We start from the raw sequence: 17,642 nt of genomic DNA, 5'->3' as shown, positions 1-17,642 counted from the left end.
AGTGGTCGTCGGGTCGACGCACCATGCTCTGTAGCTTTCAGATCAGCAGCTCGATCGGCAAGCATGATGCATGCATGCAAGCGCGCTGGCGTGCCCGTGCGTCCACACGACCGGGACCTGACGAGCTGATGAGCTAGTCGATCGTGGACACGGGACAGGGACATGATGGCCACATGCAGGCGGCGCAGCGCGACAGAGACCGATCGACGACGACGACCGAGGAGCACGCAGGCGCCGCGGCCCGAGATACCGGCCGGCCCAGCCGTGCGACGCGCAACACGTTACGGCAGCAGGCCGGCCGGCCGGCGCCCCATACGACACGACAACCTGCAGCAAGCAAGCGAGAGGTTTCATCTTCTTTCTTGTTGCATGCATGCATTGCCGATGGTATCCAACCCAATCCTCTGGATCGATCGCGCTCCGTGCATTGCATGCATGCGGCGATCCAACCTGCCCGTCATTTTCGTCTACTAGCAGTGTTTGTGCGTGCGCTTTGCGCTGTATATATGATGATTCCTGTCACATCCCTGAGCTCGATCGACGGACCAAATTAAGTTAGGCCTGGTTTAGATGCCATCCAAATTCCAAGTTTTTTCACTCTCTCTCCATCACATCAATTTTTAGCCGTTTGCATGGAGTATTAAATATAGGTAAAAAAATAACTAATTACACAGTTTAGTTGGAAATCATGAGATGAATCTTTTGAGCCTAGTTGGTCCATGATTGGACAATATTTGCTAAATAAGACGAAAGTGGTACTATTCATCGGGTTAAAAAAATTTGCAAAGTGAACGAGGCCCTAGCTACCTCAAGTACTGCACGCGTACGTGAAGATAGATGACACAAAAATCCTGTGACGTGTACGTAGGATCAGAAAGGGGCTAATAAGGATATTTTCTGATCTACCTCCGATCCATTCATCCATTCAGGGCTTGGCTTGGCAGTGCGCATGCGCTGCACCACCAATCCAATCCTTTGCCTTGACAAGGACACATACTACGTACGGCACATCCATCCAACCACATCTCCTGTAAATGCGTCTCATCATCATCGATAGATGTACCCCATCGTCGGTCGTTCAAACGAGATATTGGGGGTGTTTGTTCTTTAGTCGCTTCTAAAATTCATGTCACATCAAATATTTAGATACTAATAAGGAATATTAAATATAGATTAATTACAAGGCCTTATTTAGATTGCAAGTTTTTTCACTCTCTCTCCATCACATCAAATCTTTGGACATTAAATGTAGATAAAAAATAACTAATTACACAGTTTGATTGTAAATTACGAGACGAATCTTTTGAGCCTAGTTAGGCCGTGATTGGACAATAATTGTCAAATACAAACGAAAGTGCTACAGTGCCAAATACTGATTCCTAATCTCAATCTAAATAAGGCCCAAAATTAATTACACATATGGAGGCTAATTTGTGAGACAATTTTTTAAGCCTAATTAACCTGTCGTTAGCACATGTTACTGTAGCACCATGTTGTCAAATCATGGACTAATTAGGCTTAAAAAATTCGTCTCACAAATTAGTCGCAAGTTGTGTAATTAGTTTCGTAATTAGTCTATATTTAATACTCCATACATGTGTCTAAATATTCGATACGACAGAAATTTTAGGAGAGACTGCAGTAACCAAACAGGGGCATAGATATATCCTGCTAGCTAAACCCTTTCCTTGCACATGGTCATTGCTTGGCGAGTGGCGACCCAATCAGGATCTTGTCAAGTTGCAGCGCGTGCGTACATTATTTACTAGCTAGATTCTTTCGTTCTTCAATTAGAAGACCCCCTGGCTTAGCTAGGTTAGTAACTAACATATACTTAGGGAGTGTTTAGATCCAATATAATGCTAAAAAAATAGTCCTGGGTTTTAGGTTCCAAATATACAAGACCTAAACATGAGCTTAATTATAATCACATGCTAATATGAGCTAATGAGGCTAATCGGTGGTTAGAACCCATTAGTTCTTATTAGCTCATGTTTAGCCCACTATTACACTATGTGCTAATTTCTCCTAGGATCAAAACACCCCTTATATTGTGATGATGAACATACACTACTTGATTGTTTTATGATAATAGGTACACTACTTGATTGCTACAACGCCCGCACCAGCGCCTGCTGCACGTACAGGCAGGGCCCGCCCGCGCCACTCCCCCACACTTCCCACGGCCCTTTACGCCTGCTGCGCCGCTCCCCTCCATGCACGGTGCCCCAGCAGCTACAGTAGGCAGCTGTGGCAAGTGGCTCACATTGCAACATGCACAACACCTCGAATCTACTTTTGAAACATCCAAATGAAACAACTGCAACATACGTACGAAATAGCTGAAACAATCAAAATATGCGCCTGAAACACATACAAAAACACTTAGAAAAACAATTGCAAACATATGCAACATCCAAATAAATCACTGCAACATGTGTGTGAAACATATGCAACATCCAGATGAACACACTTGCAACATACGTTTGAAAAAATAGATGAAACATTAAGAACAGACACTTGCAACATACGCGTAAATCATTGCAACATATGCAACATCTAGATCTACTTTTGCAACATCCGCATAAAACACTTAAAACATACCTACAAAACATCCGAAACTCTTGAAACATGAGTTTGCAACATGGGGATGGGCGGGAGCGAGCGGTGCGGGATGGGCGAGAACGACGGGCGGGAGCAAGCGGCATGGGATGCGCGCGCGGTAGCAGCGAGGTGGAGTGGGCGCGCGGCGTCTGGACGGGAAGGCCACGGCCGGAGAAGGCCACGTCGTTGGATAAGGCCAACAGCGGGCGGGTGGCGTGGTGGATGTGCCCGCGGTGGTCGCATGCATGCGGCAGTGGGGAACGAAAATGTCGCTGTGTTTTTTTTAGAGAAACCGCGTCGTACTTAAGGTGGAGCGGAGGAGGCCTGTTGGGCCCAATCGTTGGGCAGGCCCAGAAACGAGCTGTCCAGACAGAACACGCCCGGACGAACGCTCATAGGCCAACACTATCACAATATTAAATGAGAACAAAACTCCTTTGAAACCCAGACCTTAGAGGGAACCTGCTGCACTGGGCATCTAGTGGTGTGCAAGGGGCTTCAATAGGAGGAGGCAGGGTAGAGAGGGCCGTGTATCCATTTTTTTTGCCTGATGTGCTAATGAATGAGCAGTGGAGTTTTGGCTTGTTGCTATTTTAAAATCCTATATATGAACAGCTGCTGAGTTGAGAGATGTGATCGAAACCTTCCGTCAGAGTTCATAATCTCCAACGTTATATTCTTGGAAAGACCTTTGTTAGGCCAAAAATATGGGTGGTCTTCGTATTCGCGACCTCCACAAAATCAACAAAAGCCTCGCTATTCATTCTGCTTGGATATGGTGATCTCCAATGAAGATTCTTTCCTCCGAGGCATCCTCAAAATCAAAATATATACTACCTCCACTCTTGCTTCTGGAAAGTGTTTACACAAAGGCCAAAATTAGTTTTTTTCTTCCTAGTTATTATTAATTAAGCACCACCATCACTCCAATTGCAATAATATTCAAATAATCTTCCAGGCAACTTCAACTTTTGCACTGATGATCCTTGGTGTGTCCCAGTGGGATATTGCATTGGAGTGTTAGTACTACAGTACAAAACTGATTGAAGCCAATATTGGGTTTGGTAGGTCTTCTCGTGCATTCCACGTGGTCACTGTGTAGTGCTAGATATTATTAGATAGGACTACCACGCACACCCTCTCTCTCTCTTTTTTTGCATACACGAAATCATTCACAGAAAGAATTTGTGTATACAAACCAGGACACTGCTAGCTAGGTAGTTTTTCGCATGGACACTAGGACAGTCACGTACGGCATGCAATTGTGCCAAAGCTTAGCGGCAAGCGCGGGATGCGATGATGCTTTTGCACGCGGTGCTCCTCACCTAGAATGATGCTTATTCAAATAATCATTCTTTAATTGTGTCGGAAGGTTTTGGGATGCGTGTTGCTGGCACCCCTAGAATGTTTCGGCATGTGTGTGACGGCCAAGAAAACTAAGGCCGATCCCACCCAAAATCCAAAATTTTTCAAGATTCTCCGTCACATCAAATTTTGCGGCACATGTATGGAGCATTAAATGTAGGTAAAAAGAATAACTAATTGCATAGTTTGCCCGTAATTGACGAGATGAATCTTTTAAGCCTAAATAGTCCATAATTGAACAATTTTTACCAAATACAAACGAAAGTACTACAGTAGCCAAAAACAAAAAAATTTCGCATCTAAACGGACCTAACACATGAACAAGGACACAAACACACTAAATTAAAGAATACGTACATGTTGTCGAGGAATTCTATATACCGGGGCATGTTCCCTTGCTTTTTGTTACCTTTTTGCCGCTGCTATGCAACGACGTTTCGCACGTCTGAGGTATATCCCATTTATTTACAGGGCTTGCAAGGAAAAAAATTGAGAGGAATGGATCTCATGCAGTAACCCATTTTTATAGGTGTTCCAACTTCCAAGAAGGCAAACGGATTAAACTTTTTGTTTTTGTTTTTGTTTATAGGAATCAGGAGGAGCCAGAGAAACAGATTAAACGTAGAGGAAAAAGAAAGAGGGGAGATGGAAAAGAACAGTCAATCTGATAGCCGAACTTTATAGCGAATTCACCACGCACCACCTTTCACCGTTTTTATGCAGCAATAGACTCTTCTTCTTGATACTAATTAAGACAATACTAGAGATAATTGAACCACCACCACCATGTATTAGACGTGGAGACGTACAAGGAGATGCCAGAGACGTACACACACAAGCATACTACTAGTATATACACTACTCCTATACGGACGACGGACGGGTGTTAGTTGCCGCATTCATCTAGCAAGTGATTATATTCCCTCCACGAACTTTCCAGCATGGACGACGACTAGACGCCGGCCGTAGCAACCGAGACGAAGACCTCCTCGCTCCTCCATGGCTCCATCTGCATCCTCCTCCTCATGGCTTGCCCTTGTGCTGCGTGTAGATGTAGTCGAGGTGCGCGTCGTGTAGCAGCCGCCTCTGGAAGCACTCGTCGTTGCCCTCCTCGCACGCCGCTGCACCCTCCTCCTCCTCCGCCTCTGCTCCCATCATCTGAACAAGAACCAGAACGAGAAGTCAGAAGAGAGGTCAAACTAACTTACTGCTCAAACTGATGAAGAGCAGCGGATTCAGTATCGTCTTCGGTTGTCACCTCGGAGGAGGCTGAAAGCTCGTCGCCACCGACCACGGCAGCACTCTGAAGCACTAGGCCATCAGATGCAGAAGAAGCAGCGGCAGCCTCCTTGGCACCATCCTCTGCACAACAAATAGTCGAGAAAACATTGGAGCAACACTGGTAGGGCCAATAAACACAGAGGCTCAGCAACACTAACCATGGTGAGCAATCAGAGGAGGAAGAGGAGCAGCAGGCTGCAGGAGGCGAGCAGCTGCCGCGCGGTGAAAGGAGGAGGAGCAGACCAGGAGGAGCAAGAGAGCGAGGGCGACAAGGGGCGAGGAGGTCTTGCTGCTGCAGCGCCTCATCTCTGTCGGTCTTGAGATACTGAAACTTTGCAGCGTGGCGTTGTGGACGAAGAGCAAGAGGAGCAGAAGCTCTGCTAGCTGCTGGCTGGAACAGAGGATGAGGATGGGTGCTGTGTTGGGAGCTGCGACTTTGGAGTGGTCGTCTTGGTGGTGCCGAGACGCTCTATTTATAATTGGAGATGGCGGGCATGCGCATGTGGTCTTTTTTCAAGAAAAATAAAACGATTACCAATATAATCCTGCTTTGTTGTGAGTAAAATGAAACTGGGTAGAGGTTATTCTAGAAGAGAGCTCATTCTAGAAACGTCACACACAAGTACCGTACCGTCTAGGCACATCCTACTAGCTATAGCTTTTAGCTTTGTCTAGACCCAAACTCTTGTTTCTTATTTTGACTAAGGCCTTGTTTAGATCACCTCCAAATTCCAAGTTTTTTCACTCTCTCTCCATCACATCAATTTTTAGCCGCTTGCATGGAGCATTAAATGTAGGTAAAAAAATAACTAATTGCACAGTTTAGTTCGAAATCACGAGATGAATCTTTTGAGCTTAGTTGGTCCACGATTGGACAATATTTACCAAATAAGACGAAAGTGCTACTATTCATCGGTTCGAAATTTTTTGCAATCTAAACATAGCCTAAGGCTGTGTTTAGTTCGCGAAATGAAAATTTTTTTTGGATATCATATTGGATGTTTCGGGGATGTCGTAAGGGGTTTTCGGATACTAATAAAAAAAAACTAATTACATAGCTCGCCTGGAAACTGCGATACGAATTTATTAAGCCTAATTAATCAATCATTAGGCACAAAAATATGTGCCTAATGTGTGCATGGCACGTCCGGCACCAACATCGAAAACACAGGTACGTACGACGACTTTAGGCACCAAAATGTGTGCATAGCACGTGTCTAACCTTTCTAAGTACAGCTACCCTTAGGCTCTGTTTGGTCGGGCTGCTTCGGCCCAATGCTATAGTACTATAGGAGGTGGAGCCGGAGCTAAAGAGTCGGAGTCACAAATCGTAGCTTCTCTGGCTCCACGTTTTGCAAGAAGAGAGAAAAAACAATTTCTATGCTCAGTCTTACTACAGTAAAAAGGTCCAAGAGGAGCCAGAGTCGTGAGAAAACTACACCTAAGGCTGTTTCCAATAGCACATACCCAAATCAGAGACATATTCCATATTTTGGGTCACACACAGTAAAAGGATCCCGCACCTAAAACTCGCATTCTCCAACAGCCTACCCAAAAGCCCGTCCCTCTCTCCTCACTCTCTCCCCCGCGCCGCACGAAACCCCCGGCGGTCCCCGGCGTTGCCTCTCCGCCGCTCGCGTCCCCTCCGCAGCCTCCCTTCTCTCTCTCTCCCTCTCTACCGACGTGGTGGCGCTGCGGGAGGCCCAGAGCGCGGCCACCTCCGCACACTTCGCACGGCCGGCCTTGTGGCTACCAGGCTACGCGGCGCAGCCCCCCGATGGTGCCCCGCCGGTGGCTGCCTCCCGGCATAGACGCTCCCTCCCCGAGGTCACCATGCCGCCGCTGGTAGCCGTGAGGCCGCTGGCGCCGCGAGCCCGCCCCCACCCTCTTCGGCTCCATCTTGCGACGCACTCCGCTGCTCTGCGGCCGGCCCTGCTGTCGGATCCGCTCCGCGCACCGACTCTTCCTCTCCCTTGGTGCCGGATCTGATCCGTGGTCGGCCTTGCCGGCACATGGACCAGACCACGACGGCGGCAGCACCCCTCCCTCCCCTCCCTCCTGGATCCGGCGGTCGCGAGCGAGGAGGACCCTGGATCCCCGCTCCCCGACGGCCGCGCCCCGCTCCCCGCCTCGCCGTGGTACCTACCGGCCGCGCCTTGAGGCGGACCTCGCCGCGGCGGCTCCTTGCCCCCCTCCTCCTCTCTCTCGCCTTCACTTCACCACCGTGTCTGCCTCCTCCTTTCCTCACTTCTCCAATCTCCACTGACTGAGAGCCTTTCTCCCTCCCTTGTGATCTTGTCCCTTCCCAAGAAGAAGGAGAAGACCTGGTTTGGTGGTGACATGGCCGTGCAAGCGTAGTTCGGCGGACTCGCCGGGTGCCTGCTTCCCTACGGCGGCGGCGGCGGCGGCGGGATGGCCGAGGAGCAGTTGCAGGCGCTCCTGTCAGCCGCCGCCGCGGGCAACAAGCAGGCCCAGCAGTACCACTGCACACCCGGCGTGGCCAGCGCCGTGCAGAGCGACCTGACCTGCAACGGCGACGGTGACGGAGGCGTGGTGGCATCGCGGAAGCGCGGCAGGGACAACGACCTCGAGCAGTACCACCACGTGCATTCCTCGTCCGCCACGCTGCTCCCGATCCCAGGGGTGGTGGTGCATCAGAAGCCTCCAACGGAGACAGCGGGGAGCATCGCGAGCAGCCGGATGGCGGACTCCGCGGCGGCGTCGACCAGTGGGCGCGGCCCGCTATGGACGGCGGACGCGCTGTTGGCGGCGGAGCTGTGCCAGCAGCAGCGCGCGGCGAAGGTGGACGCGCTGGTGCGCGCCGGGTCTCTCTCGACGACGCAGATTTGCGTTTCGGCGAGCGTGGTACCCAAAATGGATGAGGTGTTTTGGTATTATGTTGGAGCGTTGTTTTTGGGAGGCAAAACACTTGAATGACATATTTTACATTTTGGTCATGGTTTGCATGCTCTGTTGGAGTCAGTCTAACAGATGACAGATCCTTAGTATGTGTCTAACAAAATCGAAAACACAGCTACGACAAGGTTTAGTTTAGCACCAAAATGTGTGTACAGCGACACATGGATGAGACATAAGGGGTCGCCGGCGGCTCCAGCTGAGGCAGCTGCTACTGCTATACTGTAGCACACGCTGCGTCGTCTTGCTGCTCCCTCTCCATCACCATCTTGACATCTTCCATCTCTGCGCTTCCTCCCATTGTTTTTGGAAAAAGTCTATTTAACCCACCCACCTATCAGCCATGGTCTATTTCACCCCCAAACTATAAAACCGTCTATTTTATCCCCTGAATTTTTCAAAACCGTCTATTTTACCCCCCGGACGGTTTTCGACGGTGGTATTGCTACAGTAACAGTGGTATTGCTATAGTGATGGTGGTTTTGTCTTTTTCTTTTTTATTTATTTCTGGTGAATCTTTAAAAAATCATAGTAAATCACAGAAAAATTATAAAATAGAAAATCTAATTTTGTTGGACTCCACATGAGTAGGTCTACACAATGAACATATAATATGATATGCTTTACTACAAAATTTTTGCTGTAGTTTTAGATTAATTGGAAAATCTAATTTTGTCTGTAATTAATTGAAATTTATCTATAACTAAGTTATACATGATCCAATGAGTACGAAATTTTTACTATAGTTCAAGCATACAATAATTAGCCTACCATAAAAATTTCACCATAATTGGACCACAGAAGCTGCAGCTATGAATTGTTCCAATTAATTACAGACAAAATTAGATTTTCTAATTAATCTAAAACTACAGCAAAAATTTTGTACTAAAGCATATCAGATTATATGTTCATTGTGTAGATCTACTCATGTGGAGTCCAACAAAATTAGATTTTCCATTTTATAATTTTTCTGTGATTTACTATGATTTTTTAAAGATTCACCAGAAATAAATAAAAAAGAAAAAGACAAAACCACCATCACTACAGCAAAACCACTGTGTAGCAACCACCGTCGAAAACCGCCCGGGGGGTAAAATAGATGGTTTTGAAAAGTTCAGGGGGTAAAATAGACGGTTTTATAGTTTGGAGGTGAAGTAGACCATGGTTGATAGGTGGATGAGTTAAGTAGACTTTTTCCATTGTTTTTTTCTGCTAGCTGCATCATTGGCGCCACGCACTTTCTCCCTAGGCCACGTTTAGATTGCAACTTTTTGCAACCCGATGAATAGTACCACTTTCGTCTTATTTGGCAAATATTGTCTAATCGTAGACCAACTAGGCTCAAAAGATTCATCTCGTGATTTCCAACTAAACTGTGCAATTAGTTATTTTTTTACCTACATTTAATGCTCTATACAAGCGGCTAAAAATTAATGTGATGGAGAGAGAGTAAAAAAACTTAGAATTTGGAAGTGATCTAAACAAGGCCCTAGTTGCATTAGCCATGTATGAGAAGGAGTAGGAGTGAGGAGTCCCGTGTGCCTGCCTGTGCTGCACCAGCACTGAGAAGGGATCAGCTGCTGCGTGCATCGGTCGCTGCACCCGCCTCATGCATGCATCGGTCGCTGCACCCGCCTCATGCATGCATCAAGTCGCTGTCGTCGTCGTCGCCGAGCGCCCGGGCGAGAGAGCCAGCCAGTGGTGCGCGCGTCATCGTCGTCAGTGGCTCATTGCTCGCTGGCTCGCTGGAAGGACCACCACCAACGATGCTCTGTCAGCATCTATGCATCCTGATCGATGAGCTCGCTAGCGACTACTCCCACTCTGCTAGTTCTGGTGTTTTCAACCCTGCTGTCGCTGTCCGGTCCACATCGAACCGTGCAGTGTCATGACGTGCTGAGGTGAGGTCATGACGGGCTCAGCTCTCATGGCAGAGGACAGGGACGACGACGTGGGCGGGGCGCGCATGGCATGCAGCGGAGGCGCAGAGGCCCCGTGGGCATGCACACGGCGGCACAGATCGAGACGCATAGCCGGCGCCAAGCTAATAGCTGCCTACGACTGCAACCTGCAACAGCTGCAGACGAGGGAGGACGGACCTGCTCCTGCTCGATCGCTCGCGTGACGCGTGCGACGAATCCATCCACCACCAGACTAGAGAGAGCTAGCGACGACGACGTCATCCTCGAACCGAACCGAATCCAGCGCTTTCCTCCTGCGCTCGGTGGATTGGTCACCCCTCCCTGCTGCCTGCCACACGTGACGTACTTCCTTCCCTGTACCGGAGGAAGAAGGTACTACATAATATAATAATATACGTATATACACATGCATGGGAACAAGGGGAAGAGGATGAGAGGGAATTAAATCTGTTACAAGGCCTTGTTTAGATTTTAAGTTTTTTCGCTCTTTCTCCATCACATCAAATCTTTGGATATATATATATGGAGTATTAAATGTAGATAAAAAAAATAACTAATTACACAGTTTGATTGTAAATTACGAGACGAATCTTTCGAGCCTAGTTAGACCATGATTAGACAATAATTATCAAATACAAACGAAAGTACTACCGTATCGAATACTGATTCCTAACACTCATCTAAACAAGGCCCAAGTTAAAATCCTCCTCGATCTCCTTCAATCTCCTCTCTAACCTCTTTTATTTATTCTGAGATTAAACGAACAAGGCCTTAGGCAACATCTACTCCGCTTACACGTCCGTATGTGTCATCCTCCCTACCCCTTCGTACGAGCTCTCGAACCTTGCAAATTGAAACCCAGTACATGCACGCAACTAGTACGCATCATGCATGTATGTCGGCGCCGGTCATGTCATTGTCATGAGTATGTAATCCTAGGAGGCTAGGACTGCAACGGCGCGCCGTGCAGCTGCGTGCCAGGTACGTTTTTCTTGTCTAAAATGACGCGTTGTTTAGTTCCACCCCAAATTCTCAAAAAGTGCTACAGTACCTATCACATCGAATATTTACGACCCGTGTATGGAGCATTAAATGTAGACGAAAAAAAAACTAATTGCATAGTTTGGTGGGAAATTGCGAGACGAGCATTTTGAGCCTAATTAGTCCATGATTGAATATTAATTGCCAAATAAAAACGAAAATGCTACAGTAGCCCCAAATTCTAACTTACTGAAACTAAACACGCGGAATGGATATATAATAACAAAATCTGAACCTGCAATTTCAGTATATTCGATTCCATTCTATAAGCCAGTAAGGTGAGATATACAGGATTACATGGATATATATCAGGGCACCATGTCATTTCATATGCGCATCGATATTGTTATGCAAAGTGTACCAAAGACACAAACATACTAGTATATATATGATACGATATTCAATACGTACACTGCTCAAATAAGATTACTATTAAAGGCTACTAGGGGATACAGGGGGGAAAAAACAAAATTAGGAGCCCAGGATGGATATTCTTTTTCAAGATACACGCATCTTCACTATAATTAATTAGGACTAGATATCGTCACAGTACAGTACTCAATCCAAATATATGCAAGAATTCCACGTGTAGGCCATGCTTTTCAATTTCGGTATTACAAAAATTTAAGCCACCACCGAAATTACCAAAATTTGGCCAAAATTTCTCTGGATTTTTTTAGAGATTTAAACATGAAATTTGATTTTTTTCCTAAAAAATTTATATCTAAAACAAAATATTAAAATGTTTTTTATGACTACATATCTATTGAGCAGGAGGACATGAAACATGCATAAACAAAGAGTTTAGAGTTATATAATAACACATGCGATAGTGTAATATTTGGATATCTTTCCTGCCACCCCTGAAATTACTGAAATTTGCAAAATTTCAGTGAAATTTCATCGAAATTTTGAACCCTGGGGCAGCCACGGGGAGGAGGGCCACACACTTAAGCTCCACAACTATAACTCCTTCACTACAGAAAACTGGCTCTTTGCCGACTGCAATTTTATTTGCCAACTGTTTTTTTTCGACACTCGGCAAAGAGGTCCCTTTGCCAACTGGAATTTCCTGCAGTCGGCAAATCAGGATTTGCCGACTGCCTGGATTTGCCGACTGCCAGGCAGTTGGCAAAGAATTGCAGTCGGCAAAGGCAGGCCATGATTGACGCCATCCACGCCGTCACCTTTGCCGACTGCCACTCCGTCAGCAGTCGGCAAAGGAGCAGGCTTTGCCAACTGCCATCCTTCCTGGCAGTCGGCAAAGGCTCTTTGCCAACTGCCACTGATGGCAGTCGGCAAAGAATTAATTTTTTTTTTCGATTTTCGATCCCAGGTTTTTTGTGTTGCCTTGCTACAGTAAGTACATGATATATTCCAAGTTTGGGGTCATTTTGATTTATTTTGCTATATTCCGTAGATTTTTTCTGTTTCTTTGATTTTTTCCGACAGCTCCAGATTTGAACTGCAGGTACATGAAATAATGGAATCCGGCCATTCAGAAAATGATATTCATGATGTTTGGAGCATGTTGAGGCCGTGTGCGGGGCCTCGCGTGAAATTTCGACCGTGTTGGTGTCGGAACACGCCGAACCACGCGCGTGAAAAGTGTTTTTAAATTTTATAAAATCGAAACGGAGTCCGAAAATGATGAAACTTGACGACGTGTCTTGTCATCGCATGCGGAGGCTGTGATAAAAATTTGAGAAAGTTTCGAGCAAGTGGCGACGTCGGGTGGCTAAAACCTGGACATCTCCACATGTGATATCCAGGTTTTAGCCACATGTGGCCGCCGGTGCGCGGAGGGTGGCAGTACGCGCAGGCGCCTCAATTTGGTCCAAGGGGGTTTCCGTGGGCAAACCCTGGGGGCTCTGGGGGTGGAGCGGACGACGAGATCGGGGACGGCGCGACGAGCTAGGTACTTGTCGATTCTGTTATCATGTATCCACCGTATCGTCGAAGTTGTTGTCATGTATTTCTTTTCTTCGTTATGGACCTAGACTTGTTATGTTGAACTTCGTGTGATGGACGTCGACTTGTGGTGTTCGACGTGTTGGACTTCATGTGATGGTTGTAATGCACTTGTGTGGTTGTTATTGTGACATATATGTGAGATATATGTGATGTTGTGCGTTATTGTGATATATGTGGTGATGTTGGCGACAAATGTGATGAAATTGTGATATAAATGGTGCTACCGGTGCTTCTGGTGAAATTGGATTATAATTTGTGATTTTGTAGGGTTTTGATGCGAGAAAACAGAAAACAAAAGCAAAAAAAAAAATTCCAGCTTTGCCGACTGTTTCCCAGGACAGAGTCTTTGCCGACTGCAATGGGAGACAGTCGGCAAAGAGGTCAAACCTTTGCCGACTGCAACTCCGAAAGCAGTCGGCAAAGAACATTTCAAAAAAAAAATTTTTCTTTCTTTGCCGACTGCCGAGCTGGCGGCCAGTCGGCAAACAATTTTTGAAAAAAAAATTCTTTGCCGACTGCCGAGGAAACAGCAGTCGGCAAAGCCTGCCGTCAGGGCTGACGGCGCCACGTGGCTATGCCGACTGCTGGCGTGGCAGTTGGCAAAGGATTTGCCGACTGTGTGCCACGTGGCAGTCGGCAAATCCGCCTTTGCCGACCCAGGCTTTGCCGACTTCTCTTTGCCGACTGCCACGTGGCTTTGCAGTCGGCAAAGCCTTTGCCGACTGGGTTATGCCTTTGCCGACCGGGGCAAGCAGTCGGCAAAGAGGCGTTTTCCTGTAGTGCTTACAGAAAGCCCTAGATTATGTATATAAAGTTGTTTGTTCCGTGTACTGCTTGTCTCTGTAATCCGTCATGTAATAAGCTAAGTCGTTCCAGGGATAATCTCGAATCATTGCCGATTACACAATGGTCGATGATATGCATGCGTGTGTGTGCAAACTCCACGTGAAAAATATTATGAAGTGCAGTGTAAACATTATAAAGCTAGTTAACACAACGATGGTCGTTGTGCGCGCCCATGTGATCTTACCATGCATGCACTGGACTTGAGCTATGTGGAAACAACTTTTTCACCCAACTATAGATCGTGCGATGTCACTAGCAGGTAAATATATACCTACTAGGCTACTAATTGATGGGAATATGTAATCGCAAAAAGCAGTTTGTTATACATAAGGCCTCGTGACTAATTATATGGTTCATTGTATTGCTGATAGTGGAGAGTAGTGCTAATGCCGGAGGATATGCCAGCAAACGGTTCATTGGAGCTAATTGAGGAGTGCAGAGCTTGCCTTGTCATTTTCAGTGAGTTTTGTGTAGAGCATCATTAAGTCCTTTCACATCTTAGTTTAAGCATGCGAGGAGATGCCGTAATCTTGTGACGGAGCATGACGTTGTGTGACCTAAATGGGGATTGGAAATGTGGATATTTTCTTTTTCACCTAACTTAGCTTGCATCATCACCTGTTTTTTGTTCTCGCATTGTAACTACACCAACTTGCCCAATCGAACAAGCCGTCGTGTTATCCAAAATGATTTTTACATGCGCCACTAATTCTTTTTCAGAATCGGTTGCATCTGGAGTTGTTCCTAAAAATGCCATTTGAAGAGACCATGTAAAGGACCGTCTCTCTGGAAATGGCTATAATTTCTAGGTTCGGTTAGTGTTTCCAACTACCTTAAAGCTCTACTTTCACATTTGAAACACTGCACCCGTCGTCTTTGAAAATGGCTCTATTTCTTTGTTGAAAACAATGGCCGGCCACCCCCAACAAATTACCACTAGATATAAAGAAACACTCCTTTAGGGCAGAACGACCATGCCCCAAGAATGAAAAGGGGCCTCTAAAGATGAACCCTAAAATTGCAAATATGAAGGGAAATGTTTTTCTCTTGACTTTCTTCAAGGGGGCGTGGCTCTAGGATGCCAATCCAATGTTATTTCTAAAGTTTGGTGCTAGATTATTTTCTTAAGTAGGGTTTGCTTGGCATCTTTCTCTCCCTCCACCATGCATGATGATGTTGCCATTAGACATGAAATTAGCTTAAATCTTTGGAGGCCTTTGTAAATTGAGTTGGGGGAATAAAGTTTCTTGAATGTCGATTGTCGAGAGGTGGTATACGGCATGCAATACTAGTAGGCACAAAATTAGAACTCAAATTGTATTGCTTCTTAAACAGCTGAGAGTTTTATGCGCCTGTAGGAAATTAAAGCTAAGGTGAGCAGAACATGAACACTCGAGCATGTGATGCTCTACAAACTTTAATACTTTCCACTGATGACGATGACAACTAGAGAGAGCTTTTCGTCAAGTTGCTGAGTTTTAGATTCTTCCTTTTTTTTTGAAAGATAGATTCTTTCTTCAATTAGAAGGCCCCTAGGTTCCTCCTAGCCAAGCATGCACGTATAAACAACATATATATCAAATACGTATTTGATTTGGATTGAACTGCTTCTCGAGGGACTCGAGCTAGCTAGCACCAATGCGATCGACCCCATACATGCATGCATTCCACGTGGTCAATATAATATCGAATCGTAAAGCTAGCTATCATATGTAGATGATAAGATGATGAAATATAACGATGCATCCATGATTCATGTAATCAGCACTAACTTCTTCGTTCTATGGACACGAGCTAGCAGCCGCCTGCAGTTTAGCATGCAAATTAAAGAGGACAATTACACACAGCTAGCACGCAGCTGCTATGCAAGCGGCAATCGCGGCCGGCGCGCGCGTGATGTGTAAAGAAGAAGAAGGCGCGCGTGCTTGCAGCTGAGGGACCCTTGGCCTTTTTTTCTACTAGCTACTAGCTAGCATGCAGGGCAATGGCGATGGCGACGGCCGACGGCGACGGCGAGTTCATGAATGATGACAGTGAAGCTCCATGATCGGCAGCGGCAGGCATGGCAATGGATAGGTGCACAGCGTGGGCATATAATAAATGATGTGCTTCTTAATTTAGCATGCTGATTGCTGACAGCGACCGTAAACAATTTATCCTCGTGGCTGTGATGCGATTGGCGTGATGGGTGCTCATCATCCATTCATCATCCCTACCAATTACCAAAGCTTTGTGTCGGAATATCTCGGAGTACGTGTTGAAGCCATAGGACACTGCGTGCTGCAATAGACTGATGTTTTAACACACATGCTGGAGAGAATAATGGGAACTCCTTCGATTGTAAGCAAGTCCATATAAATTTATTATAAATTTGTAAATCAAATCATTTTATATATATTAGTTTTGTCGTCGGTATATAATAATTTATATAAATTATATATGGCTTCACAAGGTCGCGGCTATACAAAAGTAATTCATAACACTTTTTCAAATATAAGATATGTGTGTATTAGGTATTGCTAGGCAATGTTAAAATTATGACTTAGGTGAAACCTAGAAAGATGACTAATAATATTTGTGATCAGAGGAACAACTAGTCTTTGTTAGCTTCTATTTGCGGACTAGTAAATTAACAACTACTTCTTAATTTGGTTACTATCTTTTAGTCTGCCTGCTTAGATCGTTAGGGACTAAAAATTAGTCAACTAGTCATTAGTTCTATGGATCCTCTAAAGTTTATGCTAAAGTTAGTGAATGTTATTGTAAAGTTGAGAATGCGTGTGTATATATATGTTACATGAAGTCGAGCATGTCGTACCAATGCATCCACTTTTTTTCGTCGCTGTGAATTTAGCATTGCCTACGCCTCCAAATGGCAGTGAAAAGGAGTGGACATAGAGCTCCTCATTTAAAATAAGAACTTGAGCATGTTTTGAACCATGATTACTAGGCAGATTCTCCATGGACCCAAGCATCATAATGAAGCTGAAGAGCTTGGATGGGGATGATGGTAGCCTTGCCAAGATATGCTCTATCTATATGCTCCTCTCTTTCCCCTTCCGTACCTGCTGAAAGCTAGCTAGCTTAGCATGCAGATCAACACTAGTAAAATAAACTTGCTGTTGAAAGACTTGTGTAGGAGTAGGACCGTAGGACAGGCGTGAATCGCCTTTACAGGGAGATAAGCTCGTTCAAGCATGTGCCATGCATGTACAAGTCTAATAACCCAAAAGTCCAAAGATGTCGACGCATTAGACAAATGTTTCATCGGTGGCGGCGAAGATCGCCGTGCACGGCGCGAGATGCTTGTCATCTGAAAAAAGAAGAGGAAAGAATACCTTGCCGCCACTGATGGAGCGAAGCCGTCCACTGAAAATGTTGGTTTGGTGGCTGCAGATCAGGTCGAACATTGTTTCAGCATCGTTTTAGGTCGCCACTACAAGACGTGCTTCGTCAGCTTCAGCTTCAAGCCTGCACGACTGTTCGCTGCTCTGCTCTCAAGAATTCAAGATCAGAACGACCATTTCATTCCAGTTCCAGCATTGGACACCACAGAAACACGATGAAATAAAGGTGACTGCATGCTATGATTTCAGAGGAATCAATCAAGAAAGGAGACATCGTTGTCGAGCTAGTCACTTATACGTGTAACAGAACTTTGTTTCCTCTCTGGACCGACGTGCCATTTGCTGC

At 45.8% G+C, this 17,642-nt stretch overlaps 1 protein-coding gene across 1 annotated transcript; it reads right to left on the bottom strand.

The window, feature by feature from the left end:
* Positions 1 to 4,702: 4,702 nt before the first annotated feature.
* LOC136509171 (phytosulfokines 2-like) lies at positions 4,703 to 5,697 on the bottom strand. The gene is made up of 3 exons (XM_066504001.1): positions 5,409 to 5,697; positions 5,228 to 5,331; positions 4,703 to 5,127 (listed from the first exon to the last, which is right to left on the bottom strand). The coding sequence occupies exons 1-3, from the start codon at positions 5,554 to 5,556 to the stop codon at positions 4,993 to 4,995; spliced, it is 387 nt and encodes a 128-aa protein (XP_066360098.1). The 5' UTR covers positions 5,557 to 5,697; the 3' UTR covers positions 4,703 to 4,992.
* Positions 5,698 to 17,642: the final 11,945 nt, after the last annotated feature.

This window comes from Miscanthus floridulus, chromosome 15, assembly GCF_019320115.1.
Source record: "Miscanthus floridulus cultivar M001 chromosome 15, ASM1932011v1, whole genome shotgun sequence".
NCBI lineage: Eukaryota > Viridiplantae > Streptophyta > Magnoliopsida > Poales > Poaceae > Miscanthus > Miscanthus floridulus.
The sequence above is the reverse complement of the archived record's forward strand: the minus strand, read 5'-3'. Positions and strand labels throughout refer to the sequence as shown.

What these genes read in the sequence shown, in the direction of transcription:
- LOC136509171 (XM_066504001.1), bottom strand. Translation starts at nt 5,556, where the DNA reads ATGAGGCGCTGCAGCAGCAAGACCTCCTCGCCCCTTGTCGCCCTCGCT. An exon ending in TCCTCTGATTGCTCACCATG is followed by an intron (nt 5,332 to 5,408) that starts GTTAGTGTTGCT and finishes TTTGTTGTGCAG; the next exon opens with AGGATGGTGCCAAGGAGGCT. An exon ending in AGCTTTCAGCCTCCTCCGAG is followed by an intron (nt 5,128 to 5,227) that starts GTGACAACCGAA and finishes GTTCTTGTTCAG; the next exon opens with ATGATGGGAGCAGAGGCGGA.